This window comes from Tremella mesenterica, assembly GCF_000271645.1.
Source record: "Tremella mesenterica DSM 1558 unplaced genomic scaffold TREMEscaffold_3, whole genome shotgun sequence".
NCBI lineage: Eukaryota > Fungi > Basidiomycota > Tremellomycetes > Tremellales > Tremellaceae > Tremella > Tremella mesenterica.
Genome location: NW_006711227.1, coordinates 1,006,879 through 1,030,040, shown reverse-complemented (window position 1 = coordinate 1,030,040; position 23,162 = coordinate 1,006,879). Strand labels below are relative to the sequence as shown.

Here is a 23,162-nt window from a genome sequence, read left to right as displayed (position 1 = left end):
TAGTAAGAGGAGCAATCCGGGAAGACTCATTATTCGGACTCATCAAGAACGGACTGAAAGACTCAGAAGACATAGCAAACATACGACAACTAGGACTACAGATGACACAGACACATAGCACACAGAGCACACAGAGCACCCAGAACACACAGGACACACAGAAGACACAGGCTAGCAGCGAGACACCAATAGTATCATGGACACAGAGCGGATTACTCTTATACAAAAACAGAGTAGTCATACCAGAGGGACAGGCAAGATTAGAAGTAATGAAAGCAAGACACGATTCGATGCTAGTGGGTCATCCAGGAAGAGACAAAACTATCACCATGGTCAAAGAGGACTATTACTGGCCACATTTGGACGAGTATATTGCAAAATACGTAAAAGGATGCGAGATCTGTAACCGACACAAGACTCATCGACACCAGCCGTATGGACATCTGGTCTCTTTACCAGTACCCACACTGCCCTGGACAGATATCTCTATGGATATGGTGGGACCCCTACCAAAATCGACCGAGTTCGACGCGATACTGGTGATAGTCGATCGACTAACCAAGATGGCTAGATTTATTCCATGTACAACTGGACTAACAGCGAACAAAGTGGCCGACATCTACATCAAGGAGATCTTTTCAAAACATGGAGTACCTCGAACAATTGTGTCAGATAGGGGAACTCAGTTTACGGCGGAAATTTGGAAGGAAATATGTCAGTTCTTGGGAATAAAGAACTTATACTCGACTGCGTATCACCCTCAAACAGATGGACAAACTGAGCGAGTAAATCAACAGATGGAAATCCTGCTCGGAATGTATGTAAATGTCACGGCCGTCGAACAACTATTTCTTAATAGACCGACGGTCGACGAACCTCGGCTAACTTCACGCTCTGAGTCGATGTCTCACCCAACCAGGAGGGCGCAGACGTCGAAAGGGGTGTAACTACGGCGTACTTCGGCGTAGTTACTCTAACTAGGGTTTTGTTCTACTGATGGCGATGTATCTTGATTTATAGCTATCTCTATCTGTCTTTCACTACTGACAACAATCAAGGATCGCTGAAGAACTTCAGCGATCTTCTCAGCTAATATTATCTACTCCTCCTAGACGTTCATCCAACCCTCTCGCGCTTTGACGTACTTCAACGCACTTCGTCCAACTTCCCCGAGCCCTCGGCCATCCTCTTCCTCCTTCGACTAACTCCGCCTAACATCGCCGCACTTCTGCTCCCATTGTCCCTACTTAGCCTAACTCCGCCTAACATCGCCGCACTTCTGCTCCCATTGTCCCTAATTAGCCTAACCCCGCCTAACATCGCCGCACTTCTGTTCCCATTGTCCCTACTTAGCCTAACCCCGTCTAACTTCGCCGTACTTCTGCTCCCATTGTCCCTACTTAGCCTAACTCCGTCTAACTTCGCCGTACTTGGTGTCAGAAGTCCTGAGTTACGTGTAGAGTAAAGAGGTTAAGGCGTGATGGGGTTTTGATGGCCAAAGGAGGGTCATTGTTGGTGGAGTAATCGAGGTGTTACGACGTAGTTCGTGACAGTAAACTACAACATGGACAATTGGGATCAACTTCTACCAATTGCTGAGTTCGCTTATAACTGTTCGCCACATAGTAGCCACGGTCTGTGTCCCTTTGAAGCCTGTTACGGCTATGTGCCACACTACGACATCCATTCGCACGATATTCGATCAAAGTCAAACAAGTTGGAGAGGAAATGGAGAGATATGGGAGAATTACATGCGACTGTTCAAGAACAGGTCAGGATGGCTAATGAGATTAGTGCCGAATACTACAACAGGAGACACAAGAGTATACCAGAAGAATTCAGAGAGGGAGAGCAGGTACTACTGAGTACGAAGTATCTTACGACGGAAAGACCCAGTCGAAAATTAGAAGCAAAATACGTTGGCCCCTTCAAGATCATAAGGAGAGTGGGGAAAAATGCTTTCGAATTAGATCTACCTCCATCAATGAGAGTGCACAATGTCTTCAATGTCACGTTGTTGGAACCACATCCTAGAGACATGATACCAGGTCGACAGATACAACCCCCACCACCCGTAGTAATAAATGGCCAGGAAGAATTCCATGTGGAAGCAATTGTGGATAGCAGAATTCGACGAGGGAAGGAAGAGTTCAAGGTAAAATGGTTAGGATACACAGGAAATGCGGCCTATGACTGGGAACCACGAGAAAATGTGGAAGAGTTGGCCGTTTTTGGTGAATTTTTGGAAAAGAGGAAGAGGGACCCCAGAAGAAAGTGAGAATTCGATCAAGATCAACAAAACTGGGTCAGAAATGAATGCATACACAGGAAATATAGCTACAAATAGAGAGATATAAACACACTAAAAGTTGGAGGTGGTAGAATTAGCTCGGGGACGACGGGCCGAAGCGGGAATACGAATGACATTGCGAGGGAGAGGAGTATGGGGAGAAGAGGAGGGACCAGCGATTGGCTGAGAGGAACTCAATCCTGTAGGATCACCAGTAGAAGTAAGATGATCCAGAGTTTCATCGGCGGAAGGAGGAGCATAGTTGGCGGAAATAAGATGAAGGGATTTGTAAAGATCCAGATGTTGAGAGGGGAGAGGAAGGAGAAGGGAGGTAAAGAGATGGATGTAACCCGAAAGTTGGGTCAGACAGGCGGGTTGATCATGGGCAGGAAGGGATCGATAGCGGACCGAAGCCGCACAAAGCTCGTGCTCCAGGACAAAAGTAACCTTGGAAGTGACCGTTCTTGCTCCCACAACAATACCCTATACATCAACATCGACCAAGTTCGAAGGAAATAGACAGGTACCTCACGGAATTTGGACTCAGGGTTGTTGGTCTTCACCGAACATTTTGAAGTACCCTTAGCAGAGCATTCACCACACACACCACCGACTGAATTGCATCAACATTGAACGAGTCGCAGCAAGAACTTACGAGGGCCAATACAACCAACACGAAAGTCTTCACCACCATCGAGACGACGTTGACAATCGGTACAGAGCTCACCCTCGAGCCGAACAACAGCACCATTTTTGTTGCGGAGGCGCCAACCTTGGGCCAAACGATCGAGCTAATGATTAGAATCGATAAAACTTGAAAGAATTCGAGACTTACAGCGTTCTTAAACCACTTTACAGTGGGCTTGATGGCGTTGGTTTCGCGGAAACGGTCCAGAGCTTCGTTCTTCAACGCGAGACGAACAGAGGGGAAGGTCATGCTGGCCCAAAGGGTAGCTAACAAGTCAGAAGCGAACAGAACTCGGTGGAATTCTCACCGATTTCGGAGTCTTTTCGATCCTCGAGCAACTTAACCAGTTCCTGGTTGACGGTAACCTTGCGAGGGGCGTGAAAGATGTCACCAAGTTCTTCGGGAACCTCCACAAGTTCGTCGGAAGCCTCAGAAGGAGGACCAGTGGGTTGCTTACCGGGAGAATTTTCATTTTCGACGACGGTAGGGTGTTCGGAGTCGACGGATTTGGCGGGAGATAGGTTCGCACCAGTGGCAGATGGCCCAGCACCCCCTTCGAAGTCGAAATATTGCTCGATGACATGGTCATCAAGGAGCGATTGTGCTTCGCGAGAAGGACCGGATTGATACTTCTCCTTAATGGTGTCGAGAGCTCGTCGAGACGCATCAACCAATGGGGGTTGAGAGGAAGCGGCTTCAGACGTAATTCTCATTCTTTTCGTTTTACGCATGAGGAGTTCGGGGTCGACGTCAGGCAGGATTGCCAAGGTAGAAGCTCGAGTTTGACGGGAGGAGGTGGAAGGAGACAACTAATCTCGTCAGCCAGTGAGAGATAGGAGGATATACATCGAATTCGAAGGGAATTGCTTACAGTACGCTTAGACATGCTCACAGACAGGTCAGAGTTGGAAGGATACTCTAAGATATGAGTAAGATATGGATGGATGATGATAGATAAGTAAAAAGAACGACAAACAAGAGGTAAAGAGAGAATGAGGAGGAAAGAAGAGAAAGAAGACGGGGAGGTAACTTGGTCAGTAATTTCTCGATCACATTGGAGGTCCGTGCGGGTGACGCGTTTTCATGGCAACCGTCACACTAGCGTGGGTATGATGTCAGGGCGCACCAAAGGTGTCTAAGAACAATCCGTGTGCATCACCTGGTTACAGGGTTCAGGATCCTCGGCGAGGATCCTTGAGACAGGGGGGGAAACTTGTTACGGGGTAACAACGAATCGAGAGGACTCTATCGAGTTCGACGGATTAGGACAGAGGAAAGCGGGAGTTGGAGGCAGTGCTGCAGTAGGTAGGGACGGGTTTTCCCTTTTCGAGATTTCCCCACTGGGTTTGCTCAAAAGCGGTTTTTCACCTGTCCGAGTATGTACATAGACGCTTGCAGTAGGAACTGAGAGGAGGACACGGATACCTGTAGACAGTATATAGTACAATCAGCAAAGTACCAACTTTGCTGATTCTTCAATATCATTCTTTGGCTACATCGATTGCAGAGGAGACACGATCCATTAGCACCAGAGCCCCTAGACTTCCACGAGACCTCCATCGAGTTCGACCCAACCTGCGACCTAGTCGTCGTGTTTCCAGTACCGTTACAAGTGGGAATCGGCCAACTACACCATCAGGCAACTTGAGTCAGAACTCGAAGAGGTCAAACGAGAAAAGTCTCGGCTACAGGTCCTCTTTGACATTAGGACTTACTCTGCGAAGCCGAACGAGTACTCTGACCGAAGAAGAGCTCACAGTCTTGATCCCCCTTCCACCAAGATCACCGCTCGAAACTCCGAAAGTACCGCACCGAATTCCGAAAATGACCCTTCAAACTCCGAAAATGTACTTTCTTCAAAACCAACACGTCATGATCCCTTTCCCACAATCCCCACAAATGCAGATCTCCATTCTTCTCAAGATTAAATGTAGCCAATCAAATCCGTGTCACAGTTCCCTTGTATGTAGTGTCACTTGTTCATTTTGGCGAGTATCCATTTCGGTGTTTTCATTTCATGTTTCGGTCTTTCTATGTTTGGGGTCCAAATGTCTCATCTGTGTGTGAACTAGCCTGTGTAATGCATTCCATGTCTGAACTCTTCCAGCCTGGCTCATGTTGCATACATCCCTGCAAGAGATACTTCACTGTTTCTTGTGTCAGTGAGCGAGAGATCCTTGTAGTAGGATTAATTGTCCCCAAAATTCGGACCGACTTCGGACAGCCTTGACCAATTTCGGACAGTCATGGCTGCATATATCACTGCAAGAGAGCTTATGACTATTGAAATAAGCACTGGGTAGACACAATGACTAGTGACCCTAAGCAGTACAATATTGGAATACATGAGACGGTCAGATGTGCTTGAAGCAGAGGAATGGCTTATTGCTTCGGCACCTTATGCCCATGATCTGAGGAACACAGTTAAGAGGCCACCACTGTCCCACATGGATTTCGCTTCTTCGCCCATGTGTACGGGATGAGACTAGACACCTGAAAGTATGTCTTTGCAGGCAATAGACCCCCTTGGATGTGCTTGACATCTTAGGAAGTTTGATCCCTTCCAAGAGTTCTGTCCATATTTGAGGCTTCAATCCAGGGAGTCACCAACTCCCCCTCTGAATTTCGCTAGATTGCCCACTATTTTGGTTTTAAAGAGACATGTCTACAGAGCACTTTCATATGTGTAAATACCCGTTTCATGTGGCTATGGCTCCATAGTTGGTTGACCGACTTTGCAGATTAGTGTATGAGCTGCAGAATTTGGTTATGTGACAAGGTATGCTGAACTTCATTGGGCAAGTCTATAAACCTGGCATATTGTGTGTCCAAGAGGACTGCACCTGCTAGGAAACAATGGAGGAATTCGACCGATGCACAAGGGTAGCTAGCATAGGTGCATGTTTTGGGCATTTTGCAACGAGATTCGGGGTGGTTTTCGGTGTTTCGGGAGTGCCTTCGGACTCACTTGGGAAAGATAATCAAGCCCCAATCTGCAGCAAACCAAGTGTATTTTTACATCCAGAGGTATATTAGTCATTATATTCATGCACAACCAGCTGTGATACCTCTCTACAGGCGATCTATGTAGTAAGTCATGGAAGGTACAGACTTGTCCATCAATTTTTTCACTTTCGGACTGAATATAGACTCATTTGCTGGATCCCGTGCAGCCATTGCAAGCACCAGTTGAAGCACACTTGTTCGTAGTTTTCTACTCTCACCTCTAGCCAGAGTTGATGATTTCACCCCAAGCACAGAAGCAGTCGGTCTGATTCCCTGGAGAAGAAGACATGCAGCGGCACATGCTAGAGGACCACAGCTGTGTGAGTCCACTTGTGTAACCCAGTCCAGGTTATCCCTGGTAGCCTGGACGTCATTATTGAGCTTGGGAGTAGCACTGTACTCACCTGAGAATTTGGAGCAATCAACCAACCCATAGCTTCAGCCTCTGTTGCTATGCCTTTTCTGACTTCCCAGGACAAACGGCGTTCTAGCAGGCGTGACCATTGCTATTGATCAGTGACGCTGCACCTCATTGAAGTGATTTTGAATGACCAACTTACCTTCTTCTGTTTCGCCGAATCATACGTCCCCCCGGCCCCATCATACATCAACACCAGCTTCTGTGGCCCAAAGATTACCAGTGTCTCAAAATGGGACCTCGACATCAGAACCCCAACTGTGTTCTCTTTCCTCCATTGCCCATCCTTGCCGAGAGAAGGCCATGGCGTACTTCCAGGTATGTATGGGTTCCAGCTGTCACCAGCAGCTAGTGTTCGGTAAACAAACGAGTTTGGTATGGGGTCAGACATTCCAATCCCAAGATTCACACAATTTCGGATGAAAGCTGACACCGAAAGCAAGATATCATCGATTCCGAAATTGGTGTACCACTCATTCCTTCCGTAGAACTTACGCAACGTTTTTGACCCAAAGGTGGAGTCTACACCCTGCAGCTTCAAGCCCTTATGCTCATCTTCGGCCATGTCATGAAACATAGCTTCCATCTGGTCGCACAGGTCCTCAAGGAGATCGTCCGAAAGGCTATCAACATCTTGAAATGTGCTGACGGAGATGAGAGGTTGAAAGGATTCTCCCGAACGCCACTGAACTTGTGCTAGTCTTTCGGCGATGACTGACTGAGCCTTTTCTAGTTGACAGTACTGGGGAACCTCGGGTGAGGGGGAGCGTTCAACAGTGGGAAAGACACTTGGAGGATCGATGTCCATGGATGATGATGAGGAATCTGGTTCTGCTGTAATGTCTTGAGAAGCTACAGTGGGATTGAGACTGATAGCTTGATCGGGGGGAGCCGATTCACCCTGGGGTGTGTTGGTTTGGCACAGCATGTTGCTCGAGGAAGGCCCGGTTTCGGGAGGTTCATCACCAGGTGGAGAAATATGTGTAGGCTTCGGAGGGATGGTACCCTGAGAAACTGTGGGAAGAACATTGGGCTGAGAAGCGGTGGGGTCTGTAGGGGTACTGGTGGGCGCCAAGCTTGTGGACTGGACATCAACTGGGGCAGGTTCTTGTTCCGTTGGGTTTGGTGGAGGAACCTTCGGATCTCCCGAATTCGGAGGTTCGAGCGTTGGCGGGGCCGAAGTTGGAGCTGTGGCTGTTGGCAGCTCCGAATTTGAAGAATTAGCTGGTATGGCGTCCGAAACTGGAGCCTGGGCATTTGGTGCTTCCATTGTGGGGCCTTCAGCTTTTGGTATTTCAGGATTCGAAGCCGATTTTGACATTGCTTTCCCACTTGGCTTATTCAGTCGTCTCTTTTTGGCAATGGGTTGACTTGCTGATGGCTTGACTTCATCTTCCAGTGTATAGAACAGCAAGACCGGGAATCGTGTACCACTGAAAGCGTCCCGGTTCAGAAACATACGAGAGGTTTTTTCGTCGTCAATCTCCCACAGCACATCATCGTGCTTTAGCAAAGCCACATAGTGTCCACTGGTCACCTGCACGGTGTCCCCCTTTCGGCAGAGCATTCCCTTCAATCTGTACATTGGAAGATTGCTGGGGAGTATAGCAGGAGGTACGGCCGAAACCTGCGCTGGGTTGATAGTTTCGGGAATGTCAAAAGGGTGGATCACTTGGTATGCAGAGGGGTTTCGGAGATCCCAGACAATGTTGAGGAGTAACATGCGGGGCAGGTTGTTGGATTCCAAGGACATCTTGGCTCGTGCTCGAGTGACAGCCATTCGTCCATCACATGGTACCGAAAAGCAATGTTGGGGACTGCATGAACGCCACAATGAAAGGTTCATGAGCTGGATGAGGTTAAGTGATGAGCCATGGGGATAGATTTGGAGAACGGTCATTTGCTTCTCCAGTGAGGATGTCTCTTGCCTGACAGGGACTGCATGGGAACAGGGCTGAAAGACATATTCCCAGGTTACTCCGAATTCGAATGTGTTCCGAATCGGGTTCTGTTTAATGATCTGATTGAATTTGCTTGTCATTCTGAGAAACAGTTCACACGGATCATGCTGAGATTCTTCATCTATCAAGTTCTCACCTGCATGTCAGCAAATGAACATGCTGATTGGCAGCAATGATGGAGGAAGGGAACTCACTTCGGAGGATCGGTACAATGTCCTTCAAATCCACCAGCCGTCTAGTTACCGAAATGGCTTTAAGAAAGTCACCTAGTAACACAATCAAAGAAGGTGCGTGAGGCCTGAGAGCGTCATTAGCTTCGTTGAATGCGGACACGAAGGCTGGGATTCGGAAGACAATATGGAACAACGACAGAGCAAAACAGGATTGAAGATAATTCTTTGCTCCAAAAGGTCGATCTCGTGGTGGTAGTGCGTCCCGAGGAATGCCAGCTTTTGTGGGGGCTGTCTTTTGGCGATAAGGATGCAGAGGGCGGTGAGCTGCTGGACGGCCACCCTTATCAGCCTCTGGTCTTGAAACCGGTAAGGTGGCAGTGGTTGAGGGATGGTCGTCAGCATGGTTGAGGAATCGGTTTCGGCGGGTAATGGGGGAATCGGGCTCGACAAAATCAAGGTTGGCACTATCGATGCTGATGAGCTTGCCCTGTTTCGGAGGCTGCTCGGAGGACCAATCATGCCACACAGGCTCCGAAGGGTCATGTCCCCAATAGGCAACAAGGTCTTCTTGATCCAATGGATAAGATATCTCTCCTAACCGTCGTTGTAGCTGTATAGCTCGAGTCTGCAGTCGCAGTTCGTTTGCCGTGACACCATCAGAATACTTTTCGGAGGAGCCACAAGTGTGAAAGCAGTACAATGCCCAGAGACCCGAGCACCTTTTGCCTGTTTCGGTAAAGTATCTGCAGGAGCATCGTTCACGAGTTTTGTCTTTGATCCCACAGTAATGTGAGTCCGGTGTTGTTTTGCTCGATTCGGATGATGTCACACAATATGTATGATCTAGTTGACCTCTCAATGACATAGGCATCTCGTCTCCGAAACATTCCCTAACCGCCCCTTGCTCCCAAAGCTCCAGTCCTTGAAGTATGTGTGACAGAACTGTGGGGTCACAGCGGGCAGATGTTGGTGGTGAATGGAGATACATGGGAAAGTAAACGTCGATGATGATTGTGAGGAGTTTGTCTATACGTTTGTTGGCTCGAGATTCAAGGAATACTCTGTCAAAGGTCCGAAATGCCGCTTCGACAAAGTTGTTTGTTGAGAGAGTACCATCTCGGGTGTGATGAGGTGGCAGACCATAGTCGACAAGGTATCCCCTCCATCTGTCGCTGAACCATTCAGACAGGAGCCAGGTTCTGATTTTGTCCCAAATTTCGGGATCGTTATTGCTGATTGCCGCAACATCGGCTTCTAGTCGAGCAAAAGCTTCTGACCAAGACTCCTCTTCGGAACATCGTTGGCACCTCCGAAGTGCCACAAGGAAGGCAAAGGCCTTTTCGGTACCCACCAGATCACTCCCAAATAGCCGAAGTGCTCGAGATCGGGCGGCATGCATGAAATGAAACTGGCATAACCGAATTGGAGTTCCAGGGAAGACCTCCTCAATGGCCTTTCGTTCGGCGTCATCACAATCAATCATGAAATGTAGTGGAAGGAAATCCTCCTCGTGAATGTATTCGGCGTTGATGAGGATTTGTTCTTCATTCTCATATTCGGAGACCACTGATGATTTGCCCTTGAGTAATGCTTTCGCTTCTTTCTTGATAGCCTTTCGGATAACGCTCAAGAATTCGGTGTAGGAATCGGTGTTGGCGTGATTCGAGACCATGACAGCTACTGGAGCATTGTCAGCTCCAAAACCACCCGAAACGCTTCAAACCACAGAACTCACCAGGGACCATATGACCATATTCATTCACCGTTGCTAGCAGGGTCACAGGACAGCGTATGGCATTCTTATTTCTCCAAGACGAATCCAGAAAGAGGCCCCGATCTGTGGCATGCCGAATTGCTGATTGCAATGCATGTTTCGGACTGATGATTGCAATGAACGAAGAGTCAGCTGGGAATGGCTGAGTGCCACCGAGTACCAGGCCTTCAGGATATTCGCAACTGACAGTCAGCTCATGATGACAAGGAAAAGCTGGCTACATACTGCAGGAAAGAGCTTGGATTGGCCGCATGTAAGATACTTATCGCCGCCAGTGGTAGCCGATCCAGCCTTTCCTGCCGCAGAGCCGTTCGGATGGCAGTTTGGAAGTCAGTGGTGGTAGGAAGACGCTCGGGATAATTTGCCTTGACCCATAGGACATAGGGGTGAATCTTGCAGAAGGAATTGTACCACCGAAGCCGAAGACGTGACTCAGTCGTTCCCACCAGAGTTGCAGCATCGTGGAGTAGGTTTCGGAGATGTGGCGAAATCCGAAGTAATGTCAACGGGTTCGGTTGACCGTGATATGCAGCTTTCGGGCGGATCAGACAACAGACCCCTTTTCGGATATTGCTGGGAGTCATTCGTATCTAAGAAAATCAGCTTAGTGAAGATGAATCATCCTTAGGTGACCCACCTCAAGAAAAAGATCACACTTTAAACGTGCCCTTGAGGAATATCGTGCGCTGGCAGCAGTTGGAGGGTGAGCTTCGGCTGTTGTGTGTGTTTCATCCTTTGCTTTCGGCTCAACATGGTGGTGGACACTGTCCAAAGTTGGCTGGATCTGGGTACAGTTGCCACTGCATCGGAAGATCGACCGAAACACTGTCCGATTCGGGTATGACGCGACAGCACTGTCAGAGACAAAGAAGAGGCCATGTCTTCCCCTGATGTCGGCGGGCAATAAACCAGGGGGATCCAACCATTCCACTTGAACACATTTGGATATATGCTGGGTCTCAATGAGGTAGTCCTGACGCTAATATATCAACAGAGTTACACTTCCGAAACAGCAGAACACTGACCAACGCGTCAAAGGCTTTCGGAATATGATGAAACGCCACCTCAAACTGTTCATAGCGATCATCATCCACCAGGTCAGGATTCGGTAATCGACAGAAGGTTTCCAAAGCACGTATGTTGACCCCAAGACTGGCGTCGGTGCGAGGAGCTTTCAGCTCCAAGACTTGAGCCTCAGGACGTGGTACGGAGTATGATTCGGAAGAGATATTGACAATTCGGAAGCGCCCGGCCGCCTCTTGCCTGGCAGTCATGATCTCATCTTCCACCGAAATAGGATTCAGAGGTTGAGAGGGAGACCATTTCGGAACAGCAGGAGACAATGAAGCTGAGGGGGAGGCCATGACAAGCTCTGTCCAGGGTGCCGAGTCGGGTGTCACAATACCAATACCGTTGGAGGATACAGGAGTATTTCCTGAGGCAACTCTCCTGTCAGTTGATACATAGGGGGGGTCCGAAAGTACCCACTGGGATCAGCCGTGGACAGAGGCATCTTGTGATTGGAAGATTGGGGAAGAACACTCTGTGGGCTTAGCTGCGACGGTCCGGGAAACTGCTCTGAATTATTTACTGAGCATAAGCTTCAATGAACCAAAAGGAAAAGGGACTGTCTTACAGGGCACCGAAACCGAAACTGACTGGATTTCCGAAGCTGCCTTGTAGATAGAAGAAGACTCAGTACGTTGGGAAGGACCGGCTACATAGTTAGTAAGGAGTAATACAAGTTTCGGGGAAGAAACTGACATGTTGATGGTGTTTGTGCACTAGAAGCATAAACTTTTGGAGGTCGACCACGAAAAGGCGACTTTCTCTTTAAAGCGTTAAGAATGAGTTGATCAGCTTGATTATTCTGAGACATAAAGCTTGTGAGCTTAATTGAGTAAGTTACTATTATGTTTAAATCAATGGAAAGAAGATGATTGAAATAAGAAGAGGAGAAAAATGATTGCCCAATCACCGCCAAACAGTGCCTAGGGTTGAAGGAGACATCCTTTCGGGGGCGTTTCCGAATTTGAACTCCAAATGGCTCCAGCGAGCCAAGGATTCCGAATTCGGAGGTTCTGCCTGCGTGAATAGCTTCAGAATACGTGTGGCAACACATAGATATGCAGCACGCCACGGTAAGATGGATATTCAATACAGGGGGGATTTGGGGACATTCCGTAGGTATTTGGGTCAGTAGTGGAGGGATCCTCGGGTTGAGTGACGTGTTTTGGGAGAAAGTGGCAAAATCTCGTCGGGATTAATTCGAGTTCCGTCGGGATTATCCCTACGCGCTGTTGTTGCATGTATGTTCCGTTGTCTTGAACTACTGATACACTACTGGTACACTGGCTCACAACCCAATCGTCAGTACGTATTCATGCGGCTCATAACCGCAGGCTTATTAATCCAACCGCTGGTGGTCCTCGCTGCCGTCCAAGTTTTTCTATACCCCTCTTCACCTACCTCGCAACACAAACATGCCCCGACTCTCACCCCTTCTCAAGCCAATGCCGTCCTCTCTCATCACTTACATCAACCCATCGACGATTTTGACGAGATACCACAGGATGAGAGTCTTTGGGGACATCTTGTAAGCATGTGGCATGGTGATCATGAGAATGGAAATGCCAGGGTGATCATTATCGATGGAGGAGTTGAACCTCAAGGTGAGCTACCACATTCCTCTCGTTACATAATCTCGACTGACAATCTAGACGTCCTCCCTACTACCCTTCCCAAAACACCCAGCTTCTACCTTCCTGATGACTCGAGCACAAGATCGCTACTAGCACCTTATCTTCGACGGGCGGAAGATTACCTCTCACACATGTTGGAGAAACTCCCTGCATTGGCCAAATCTTTCAAGGATATCTTCGAAATGGCCGGTACGAGTGGGTTCCCATTTCCATCTTGCCCTTCATTTCCCAGCTGACATACTTCAGAAGCTGCCGCTTTACTAGGAGATGAACTATCATGCCTTACCGCACTCGCTGATTCTTTACCATGGACGGGCACCTCAGAGTCAGAGTCTTACGAAGCTATCTCGATCACTGGTTTGAAGGGCGTACAACAAGGAGGAGAAGTTTGGGAAACAGGAAGACAAGGTTTGAAAGCTGGTCTTGAAGCTGTAAGTATTTTCATACTTGTCATAAGTTTACTTCTGATGTATACAGATGACACAACCTGATTCACCCCCTTTACTACTCATAATCATGCCCTCCACTCCTATCTCCGCACGCTCAAATTATCGTACACCTCAGCGTAGAGACAACACCTCCTTGGCGGATCCATGTTACGCTTCCAACGAGACCTGCTCAGAGACGACTTCCTGCAACGGTCGTGGTGCTTGTGCTTTGAAGGCCAAAACGGTCGATGGGGAATGTTGGGGCTGCAAGTGTACCAGTGGATATGCGGGGGTGGAATGTCAGAAGGACGATTATTCCGTGTGAGTCAAGCTAAGATTTGATTGAAGATGAAGCTGATTTGAAAGACCTTTCGCTATATTGGTGGTATCGACGGTAATGTTGTTCTTGATGGTTGTAGGTAGCGTGTCGTTGTTAGCTTCGGTGGGAGAGACCAAGCTACCTTCTACGCTGAATCTGTCAGTCAGTGGGAATTCAAAGAGAGATTGAGTGATGAGGGGATGGATTGTAGCCATGCAAAATGTTCACATAGTTACCTTGTTCTACCTATTTTCACATTTAGAGCTCACTCACTCACCCTTTGGCGCACGCGTCCCTCTCGTATCCACAACTTTCCCATTTTCAATTCCATCTACTTATCCTTCAATTTTGTCGCTTCATTCCTTGTGTCACAACTCATGATGTGGATATACTCCCTTCTTGTTTCTTCCCTGATTTATAACATCCAAGCAGAACTTGTGACTGCTTCGAAGCGAGACATCCTCATAACTTCCTCCACACCTCTCTCGGACCATCCAGCCTGTCTACAAACGACGTACTATGGGACTTACGGCGGATCTTCTCATACTCAAGAACACATCTTCCTTCCTTCGCCTGAATGTCTCACTGCTCAAGGGACGATCTCCTCTTTGAATACCGGCTCCATCATCTCGGTCCCTCCTTCTCAAGATGGACGTATTGTTTGGGTGGGTCCAGCGGGAGTTGATCCTTCTCTCCTTCCCTCCGATTCAGACCTTTCTTCCATATGGGAAACCATCTCTTCTCTTTCATCATCCTCCAATCCTCTGACGCAAGATGAAACGCAACATGTCATCGGTATCTCATGGGAAAAGAAAGAGATCATACTTCTCCATCGTTCTTCCAACTCGTTACTCCTTCAAGTCCCTTCGGACCAATTGGGAATTCTCGACACTCTTCTTCCTGCTCATTTAGTACCTGTAGCTTTACCACAAGAACCATTACCGACTTTATGGCCTGGAGTTGGATCTCGTTTCGCTTCGAATTTAGCAAACCTCACCAAGACTTTGAAGTTTGATCCGACGTTGGACGCTGTTTTGAATGAGGGTATCCAATTGAATGCGGTGAGAAGAAATGTGAGATGGTTGACTGGTGAAGCTCCTAGTGGTTGGAAATCTAGACATGCATTCACTCAGGGAGCTCATGAAGCTGCGAAATGGATCAAACGTGAGTTCTCATCATCTTCCCGTCTTCCCCTTCTTCTTCTTGATCTTTCCTTTTCTGAATATCTCACATCCCACCCAAACTCCCTTGGTCGCTGGACCAATATTCAAAATCAAGGGTCTCTCGTTTTTTCGTCCGAGGATGCGAACTATAACACCAGTGTTGCCTCAGTCCCACCAGACAACTGAAAAAAGGGATAGAAGCACCTCAATTCACCTCCAAGAGAAGTAAATATCGTATATCAAGAGCTGATCTCCTATAGACAAAGTAGAATCCTTAGGTCCTGAATGTATTTTCTTCCCATTCTTACCCGGTTTCTCTCCAGATGTAATTTGTCATTATCCTTCTCTTTCAAATTCAACAGAAATGGTCATTCTTTCAGCTCATTACGACTCTCGAGGATCTTTCGGGCTCACTAGAGCTCCAGGTGGGAATGATGATGGTTCTGGATCTGGACAATTGTTAGGGATAGTGGAAGCTATTTCAAGTCAAGGATTACAATTTGAGAAACAATTGGTAGTTGCTTTCTTCTCAGGGGAAGAACAAGGTTTATATGGAAGTCATTATTTTGCCAGTGAGTGGGATGGTTGCTTTCCTCTTCTTTAACTTCTCATATTCTCTTGGTTTAAATATCTCCCCCTCTTCCTTAAGTTCTCATATTCTCTCGGTTTAAATATCTTCGATGCTACAATTTAATCTTCCCTTCAGAGCATGGAGAGTACGTTGTCCCTTGATATGAGCACGAGTCCGATGGGTCAATAACATTGGGTCATGGGTCTTTGACGGTCTTTGTGGGCTGTCGTGTAATGGAGATCAAGAGTTTTTCTCAGATATGAAGTATCTCGCAACTCTGACTCATAGAACATCTTTACGAACAAAACGCGACTGTCTTGTTACATATTCAAGCTGATATGTTGGGATATCACGTTCCAGGTGAACCATTACAACTGGCTCTTCCCGAATCGTAAGTTCCAAATTCCAACATACCAATTTACCGATCTCACCGTCAAAGGTTTTAATCTCCCCTTGTCTAATTTCTCAGCCTAGTTTCATCTATTTTATCTTTTGTCATAATCCCCATCCGTAGAGGATGGCGTACTTGAATCACACCATAGCTGACGACCGCAGTATCGGCCTTCCTGAAGCCGCCCATCTCGTAGGCAACGTCTCCCATCTTTACTCCCCCGAATTAGTGGTCGGCACAACCGCAGCTTGTTGCTCAGATCATCAATCCTTCGTCGCCTACGGTTTCCCCGCCACTCAGGTGTATGAACGTAATGGTCCTATCGCAGATCCGAAGTATCACAATAGCGGGGATATCAGTCAGAGGGAAGGATATGATTTTGAACAAATTGTAGCTATCGCTCGTGTTGTTTTGGCCACCGCTATGACTGTTGCTGGGTGGAAAATCAAGTAGTCCATCTTCCCCTTTCGACCTTCAACACCAATTTGGTGAGAGTTTCGAAACGATGCACATTTGTGATATGTTGTGAGAAAGAGTCTGCTACAGTACATGCAAAATATATGAGGGTTTTCTACTGATACTTCTACGATCTGATACAACTTCAACAATGGTCATGTCATAATGTCTTCGGCTTATCCACATCCTTCTCATACCCTTCTAAAACCATATCACTCAAACCTAGATCATCATTCTGCTCTTTCGTCCGTTCATACTCCACTATGGTCATGTTGGGATCAGGATCCGGAGCATAGATATTTTGTAAATAACTATTACTGACAGGATCATCAATGATTAAAGTGAAAGGTCTAGCCACTGTCATACAATCTTTCAAACCCTTCAAGAATTGTTCGAAAGTTTTTTCATCTTTATCGTCTCTATCTTGTTGACCAACACCCACATGTGCCGAATCACCCGCTCTGAACACTTTGGTAGATAGTTCGCTATAAATATCGTTCAAGAGACCTTCGAGTGTTGTGAACCTTCCACCGAGAGTACCTGGTTGAAGGACCAATTCAATCTCTGGTATTTCCAAACCGGCAGTGTCGGATTTGAGAAGATCACGACTAAGATCTTCTTCGTCGCTCACTTGGAGAGTTATACGTTTGCCTTTATCAGATATGGCTTGACCGGATTTGACTTCGTTATCTCGATACCCACATGCAGGACAATTGGTAGCCATAATAATTATGTTCTGGTTCATAAGCATTTTCCCCATACACTGGGCAACAGCCACTCTAATGTACACAAGCTGCGCCCAAAGACGATGATTGACGAACGAAGATGTGGATCAAGGGGAGATGACTACAGATGACTCACTTGGAAATATGGAATGTTGACTTGTTGCATCCGAGTGTCAAGGGCGTGTCCGCAACTCGAACAAGTACTCGGGAAACTGAAGACTTCATCCGGCATGACAGCCCCATTTACTCCCATATCGGCCAATTTCTTATCTCGCAACTCCTCGAATTCCTTCATATCCCTCAACTTGTGATCTTCCGGTATCGCCACTTCACCAGCCTGGCCTTCACCCGTATCTTCTACGTCTTCCGGTGCAGCCACCAAACCAAGTGCTACATTCTGTTCAAAAGTCCTATTATACGCTCTCATATTCCATTGAGGATCATTGGCTGCTCCTATAAATTGGAAGAATGAATTACCGGAAGGATCGTCTAAAGTGACTGTGAATGGTTTGAACGCTTTTTCGTGTCCCTCCACCACAGGGACTTCGGGTCGAACTGCGAGTACTTCATCATCTGGTCGACCCACACCTCCATCATCATCATCCTCGTCTTCGGGCATTCCGATCAAATCCCGTAGAGCTTCAATAGTGTCGTCGATCTTCTTGGCATTCTCAGGATCCATCACTCGTCGTAGAGGTTGTGACATGTTGAGATCTCGTACAGTGTCTCTTATGATACCCTCCACAGTTGTCAGTTGACCGCGACCGGGTGGTATGGTAAGTTGCAAATCGGGTAAGGTAACGGTAGAGGTGGCAGATTTGACCAATTGTCTATTCAAATCTTCTTGACGTAATAGATGAACGGTGAAATTGACTCCTTTTTCTGACGGATCAGTTCAGCTTTACCTGGAAAGATGAAAAAACGTACCTTGTATTTCTCCTGCTGATTGAATTTCCGTATCACGCCACCCACAAGAGTCGCACTGAAAGGATGATAAAACTATTTCTTTGAAGTAGGGGATACTAGTGAGCAACAATCTGGTTTTACCCTGCATGATCAGTGAGAAAATGAGAAGTGAGAGAAAAGAACAAACCTGCTCGTGACATCGCATACAGAGACTGTCGATCTCTTGCATTGCTCCATCATCGCCGTCATCGTCAACATCGGGAAGGGCGGTCTCACCCTCTTGAATAGGGATGTTGTCCGGACGGTCAGGCCGAGCTGCGGTCTGACTGGCGACTTCGCCTAAAGTGGGAAAAAGATTTTCTTTTTGCTCTGTCATAGCGCGCCCCACAGACCGCCTATTATCAAACTTTGGTGAGAGTCAGATCTGAAAATCAGCCTAGGTCGATAGTCATGTATGCCGGATATAATCTCTACGAGGAAATAGGAAAGCTCAGACCGTTGTAGTTTAGGCATTTACGAGGGTTTCACAGTCCTGAAGACTACTCAAACGCAAATTACGATCATCATTGAAGTATATAATGAGGAGGAGGGGGAGAGAAGAGAGACTTACTATTTTCCCGTCAGCTATCTGTCTCTTTCAATCTTGACAAAAGAAGAAGCTGATGGGCTGAGAAAGGGAGGGGAGCGAGACAGTGCGAGTGATCAGTTGTAGGAGAGTGAGGAAGAGAGGGGGAGGGAAATTTCGTCGAAGGGCGTGGAAGTTGTGGGTAGCGGACATTGCCACTTACTCCGTGTCTGTGTCACGTGATGTATCTATCTCCACCTTGGCACAGTCAAAGTATGAAGAGATTAATTGAGTTACATATTTAGTACTTCTGTAAAAACCTCTTGCCATGAGCTCCAGTATGCAAGACTTCGTAGAGGTGAGCTTTCAGAAGATTCGACAAATGCTAAACTCTAGCTTCTCAATGCTGAACAGTATGTGCCCATCACCAAACTCCGTGAGAACGCACGTCATGGGATCTCATCCAGAGTCCGGGGTGTGAGTGGTTTCTTCATTACATCCTCCAACCTTTCTTCTTTGTATTACAGAGCTTCTGTAAGTATGAATTCATTGGTTGATTGTGAATTGTTCATGGGATAGCATTCTCCATATTTAAAGTTCTCACGCTCACTTCATAGGAAGTATGGATGTACCTCCTAGAAATCCTATCTTCAGATAAAACCAACGAGTCGAAATCACTAGTAGACCTAAACGAATCCTATCAACATCTCCCTTCCTCCCTTTCTTCTTCCATCACTTCTGTCATCTTAAAAACAGCGTTACATCATCATCTTCGTCGATTCTCTAATCCAACATATGCCAGTCTCATCTCAAGTTTGACGGCCGAACCACTTCCCCCCCTAGACTCTTCCCCTTCTCAACCACCACCAATAGAAAGAGATCGTGTCAACCCTAATCCCTCTACCGATATTACAAACAGTCCAAATTCCAATCCTAATCTAAAACCACCAAGCCAAATTTTGACTTTGTCAGATGGTTTAAACGTACCCATTGTGGCAAAGACGGACAAAGCGAATGTTCAAGCTCAACATATGAGACTTCTTCCTCCACCTCCAACTTCCCCTCTTACTCGTCAAAATTATCTTACGGTGATACAAGAAGTCATCGGAAAGTATTATGCAGCTCGTTCCGCTGGTCTTCTTCCCTCTGCCCGATTTTCCATTCCCTACACAAACTTAAAACCTCAAGGTTATCAAAGTCAAGGCGACATTGTTGAAGGTCAGGTTGAAGCAGGGAAGAGTAGTATAGAATGGAAAGAAGAATGGGAAGATCCAAAAACATTGGTTTACCTCGCTACACCTTTTTGTTGTACTTACACTCGTCCAATTGCGATCTATCTCTCCTTAGCTCATTTCATTGCGAGACTCAAATCTTTCCCTCCTCTCCCAAGTAGACTAGCGAGTTTGCTCACTCTCTTCCGACTTAGCATCCCGGACTTGTTCGGATACTTCGAGGACGAACAGGTTAATTATATTCAAGTGGCCATGAGCTGGCTTACGGGAATGTTGGGGAGGGAAATGTGTTTGGCCAATGTTTTGAGATTGTGGGGTCAGTCCGAATTTTCTGGTTTGATCAAATTAGATGGAACGAGAGCTAACTCGAAGATGCTTACATCGCCTCTGAAGATATGTTCGAATTACACTGTTACGTCTGCGTAGCTATACTTGCAACTTGCAAAGAGTCCGTCTTTTTCCCGTTAATATCTCGTCTATGTGACAATGCTGATGCCTAGAATTTTGGAAGAACTGGATAGTTCAGAAGTAAGGATCATGCTCCTCGATCTACCCCCTCTGGATATCGACCGAGTGAGAGTCTTCACATACATCTTTGCAACTCGCTGATGAATACAGTTGTTACAAGACGCTGCCAATATGAAAATGGCTTATCCATTACCTCGGCCCGTCGAAGATCTAAAATGAAGTTTGGCACGGATCCCACAAAGCATCGACTGTTGGCAAGGGCGATGACGACCCACTTAACTGTTGAAATCAATCAATACGACACTATGACGATCTGAACGACCATTCTATACTTTGACATTCATCGGCATAGACATTATCAACTACCAAGTGAGTGTGCACATAAATCTAAAAGAGATAGACGCATATGCGAAGAGGCGGTTACATATGGGCAAGAGCTGATGATAGGTAGATAATACGCAATCGACAGAAGGTTCCGACATGACGATCCCGAAATTTCCAAAGCAATCTTCCCGGGCCCGGGGCCCTCAAAGAAGACCACAATCACGAAGATTGACCTGGATAATGACGTCACTGGCACGTTAGTCAGATTTTCCAATTGGACATGAGGCGCGGCACTCACTTGATGGCGGAGATGACGAAAGCTAAAGCCCTCGTATCTGTTGCATCTGTGTAATGCTGCCGATCAGTATTTTGCTTACAAAAGGTGTGAGATGAGATCGCTGAGAGAGACTTACGGCGTAGATAGATTTTGTGAGATTCTTGTTCAATCCCACGAATTTCTCAAGCAAAAAGGCGCAAGCAGCGTCGTAATTTGCGCCGCCTTTGTAATCTGGGAAAGTGTTTGACAGAGGGGAATGAGGAAGTTTGGCACGGAACAGATCAATCTTGTTGAGGAATAGGATGATGGAAGTCTTGACAAACCATCGGCTGTTGGCTACGGATTCGAAGAGTGTCATGGCTTCTTGCATCCGGTTGACGGTTTCGTCTTCGTACAGTCTTTGATCGTCTGACTGTCAGCTACATTGCTGCTCTTCTCTGAAACTGGAGATTGACTGACATTCGCTGATAGCGATGAGGAAAACCAAAGCAGTAACACAGTCAAAACAGTTGAGCCATTTTCGACTATCTCGTCAGTTCCCATCACGAAGGTTCGTTTGACTGAACTCACCGCTCCGAACGTTGTCCACCGACATCGAAGATTTTGTAGGTTAATTCACCGATCTGGAAGAAGGTCTCCCTACTGGATTAGTAGACTTCATAAGGAGGAGTCAAGAACGTACGTTATACCGGTTGTTTTGACACGAGCCCGGAGAATGTCTTGATCAGTCGGCATGTAATCGGGGGTGGAGATACGATGAATAGCGTCAAAGTAGCTGTTGGGTCAATTTAATCCTCACAAAATCTCCAACACACAGAGGAATCAAGCTTGAGATGCTCAAGCGATACAAACTAAGTCTGGATTGGAGTGATGGGCAGTTCCAGAGAAAGAGAAAGGAATCTAACTCACTAGGGTGCTGAATCATTCAACTGAAGCTCGTTCCTCCTCTCAAAAGCATGTCTAACACCAGGATCTTGCCAGAGACAAATGACTGCGTCGGCAAGTTTCGGGGGCATTTGATCACCTTCGATTTGTGCCGGAGCATCCATGATGAGATCCCAACGATGTTGATTGGCAGGATCGATAGGTAATCCCATGAGTTGTACACCCTCCAGTAAGACTCTCATGGATTGGATAGTGTTGGAGTAGACGATTTCTCGATACGAATCACGTTCTTCTGCATCGTATGGTCTGAACAATGAGCACGGACCGTTTCCCCCTTTTCCCTGTTATCCTCATCCACTCCCTGGTGTCACACATCTTCCGAATCTGTCACATCCACTCCCAGCTGGAACAGCACGACGAGGAGTTTATGAAGAACATATCAAGGTCCAGAAGTGGAAGGAATGAGATGTAATGGAAAGGATATCAAAACTCACTTGTTATAAATCAACCTCATTTGCTTGAGCACGGTGGATTTGCCAGATTCACCAGCACCCAGTAATAACATTTTGATCTCATTTCTCAGATTCTGACGATCTCTTCGAAGTTGTTCTTCGATTTCATCATTACCTACAATCATCAACACACATTTCTCCCCTTACACTCCTCCATCGCTGGTGAAAAGTATGACAAAGTATTACAAAGCATGGATAAAGGCAGACTTACGAGCTTTCGCCGCTGAATCCTCAGTTGATTGAGTACAACCCATTTTGATTCTCTATCGATCTTTTGCCGGAGAGGTTGAATGAGGAGATCAGAGATGTAGGTGTGAGGAGAGAATGAAAAAGATAGAATGAGAGTTGAGAGAGTAAAAGATGAATGAAAAAAGGTCTGAACACCTGTCAGCTTTTCTCCCCTTATCCCTGTAGCCACGGAGAACTAAAAACCGAGAGTGGGAAGCAAGCGCAGAGGAGGGGAAGAGGGGTGGTGGTCAAGGTACAAGGACCTTTTTAGTGATCACACCATCACATCATCAATCCATCAACGCCATCAAACTATGGCGGTCCGAGCGACCACTAAGTCAGAATCGGCATGTTACTCAAAGGAACATCCTCCCATCCGTTTATTTCACTTTATGCCTTGACTCAGACAGGTGAACGTATTCTCCTCTCTTCCTCCCGTCTGTTTCAAGAGAGATGGAGTCGCAGTGATAATGAGAGATGGGATGATGGACACGGACACGGACTCACAGTCAAATACGCCCGCCACTCGAGGTCACACCCGTGATATTATGTGTCACTGTGGGGTCCAAGAAGACGGAAGGAATGTAAAGAGGGTCAAATTGTAGGATTTTATATGATTTGTCAAAATGTACCGTGAATGTCGGTACTAAGTGGAGGAATACAAGGAAGGAATGAAGATAAAGGTGGTCGTAGACGGTAC

General features: G+C 46.8%; 7 protein-coding genes across 7 annotated transcripts; 3 read left to right on the top strand and 4 right to left on the bottom strand.

The window, feature by feature from the left end:
- Positions 1-2,669: 2,669 nt before the first annotated feature.
- Positions 2,670-3,864, bottom strand: TREMEDRAFT_61142 (uncharacterized protein; the record flags this gene model as incomplete). Its single annotated transcript, XM_007003463.1, has 5 exons — positions 2,670-2,773; positions 2,946-3,081; positions 3,126-3,244; positions 3,286-3,787; positions 3,850-3,864. 5 exons carry the CDS (start codon positions 3,862-3,864, stop codon positions 2,670-2,672), a joined length of 876 nt encoding a protein of 291 aa, XP_007003525.1.
- Positions 3,865-6,050: 2,186 nt separating this feature from the next.
- On the bottom strand, positions 6,051-11,823 carry TREMEDRAFT_61141 (uncharacterized protein; the record flags this gene model as incomplete). Its single annotated transcript, XM_007003462.1, has 10 exons — positions 6,051-6,365; positions 6,389-6,490; positions 6,545-8,499; positions 8,558-10,216; positions 10,272-10,492; positions 10,536-10,900; positions 10,948-11,024; positions 11,166-11,289; positions 11,336-11,754; positions 11,799-11,823. The coding sequence occupies 10 exons, from the start codon at positions 11,821-11,823 to the stop codon at positions 6,051-6,053; spliced, it is 5,262 nt and encodes a 1,753-aa protein (XP_007003524.1).
- An 870-nt stretch (positions 11,824-12,693) lies between these two features.
- Positions 12,694-13,948, top strand: TREMEDRAFT_28666 (uncharacterized protein; the record flags this gene model as incomplete). Its single annotated transcript, XM_007003138.1, has 5 exons — positions 12,694-12,982; positions 13,031-13,207; positions 13,259-13,443; positions 13,490-13,761; positions 13,807-13,948. The coding sequence occupies 5 exons, from the start codon at positions 12,694-12,696 to the stop codon at positions 13,946-13,948; spliced, it is 1,065 nt and encodes a 354-aa protein (XP_007003200.1).
- Positions 13,949-13,959: 11 nt separating this feature from the next.
- On the top strand, positions 13,960-16,337 carry TREMEDRAFT_28887 (uncharacterized protein; the record flags this gene model as incomplete). Its single annotated transcript, XM_007003165.1, has 4 exons — positions 13,960-14,923; positions 15,183-15,494; positions 15,782-15,884; positions 16,049-16,337. The coding sequence occupies 4 exons, from the start codon at positions 13,960-13,962 to the stop codon at positions 16,335-16,337; spliced, it is 1,668 nt and encodes a 555-aa protein (XP_007003227.1).
- A 163-nt stretch (positions 16,338-16,500) lies between these two features.
- TREMEDRAFT_43282 (uncharacterized protein) lies at positions 16,501-18,641 on the bottom strand (the record flags this gene model as incomplete). The annotated part of the gene is made up of 5 exons (XM_007003297.1): positions 18,582-18,641; positions 18,159-18,395; positions 17,993-18,113; positions 17,202-17,947; positions 16,501-17,076 (listed from the first exon to the last, which is right to left on the bottom strand). The coding sequence occupies exons 2-5, from the start codon at positions 18,345-18,347 to the stop codon at positions 16,501-16,503; spliced, it is 1,632 nt and encodes a 543-aa protein (XP_007003359.1). The 5' UTR covers positions 18,348-18,395; positions 18,582-18,641.
- Positions 18,642-18,932: 291 nt separating this feature from the next.
- On the top strand, positions 18,933-20,455 carry TREMEDRAFT_29209 (uncharacterized protein; the record flags this gene model as incomplete). The annotated part of the gene is made up of 6 exons (XM_007003213.1): positions 18,933-19,013; positions 19,154-19,670; positions 19,767-20,084; positions 20,141-20,216; positions 20,269-20,341; positions 20,387-20,455. Coding segments are annotated over 6 exons (1,134 nt in total), but the record flags the coding sequence as incomplete, so codon positions are not given.
- A 308-nt stretch (positions 20,456-20,763) lies between these two features.
- Positions 20,764-22,488, bottom strand: TREMEDRAFT_29280 (uncharacterized protein; the record flags this gene model as incomplete). The annotated part of the gene is made up of 9 exons (XM_007003223.1): positions 20,764-20,809; positions 20,859-20,914; positions 20,974-21,245; positions 21,297-21,361; positions 21,408-21,476; positions 21,520-21,612; positions 21,747-22,028; positions 22,217-22,349; positions 22,446-22,488. The coding sequence occupies 9 exons, from the start codon at positions 22,486-22,488 to the stop codon at positions 20,764-20,766; spliced, it is 1,059 nt and encodes a 352-aa protein (XP_007003285.1).
- Between the last annotated feature and the right edge of the window lie 674 nt (positions 22,489-23,162).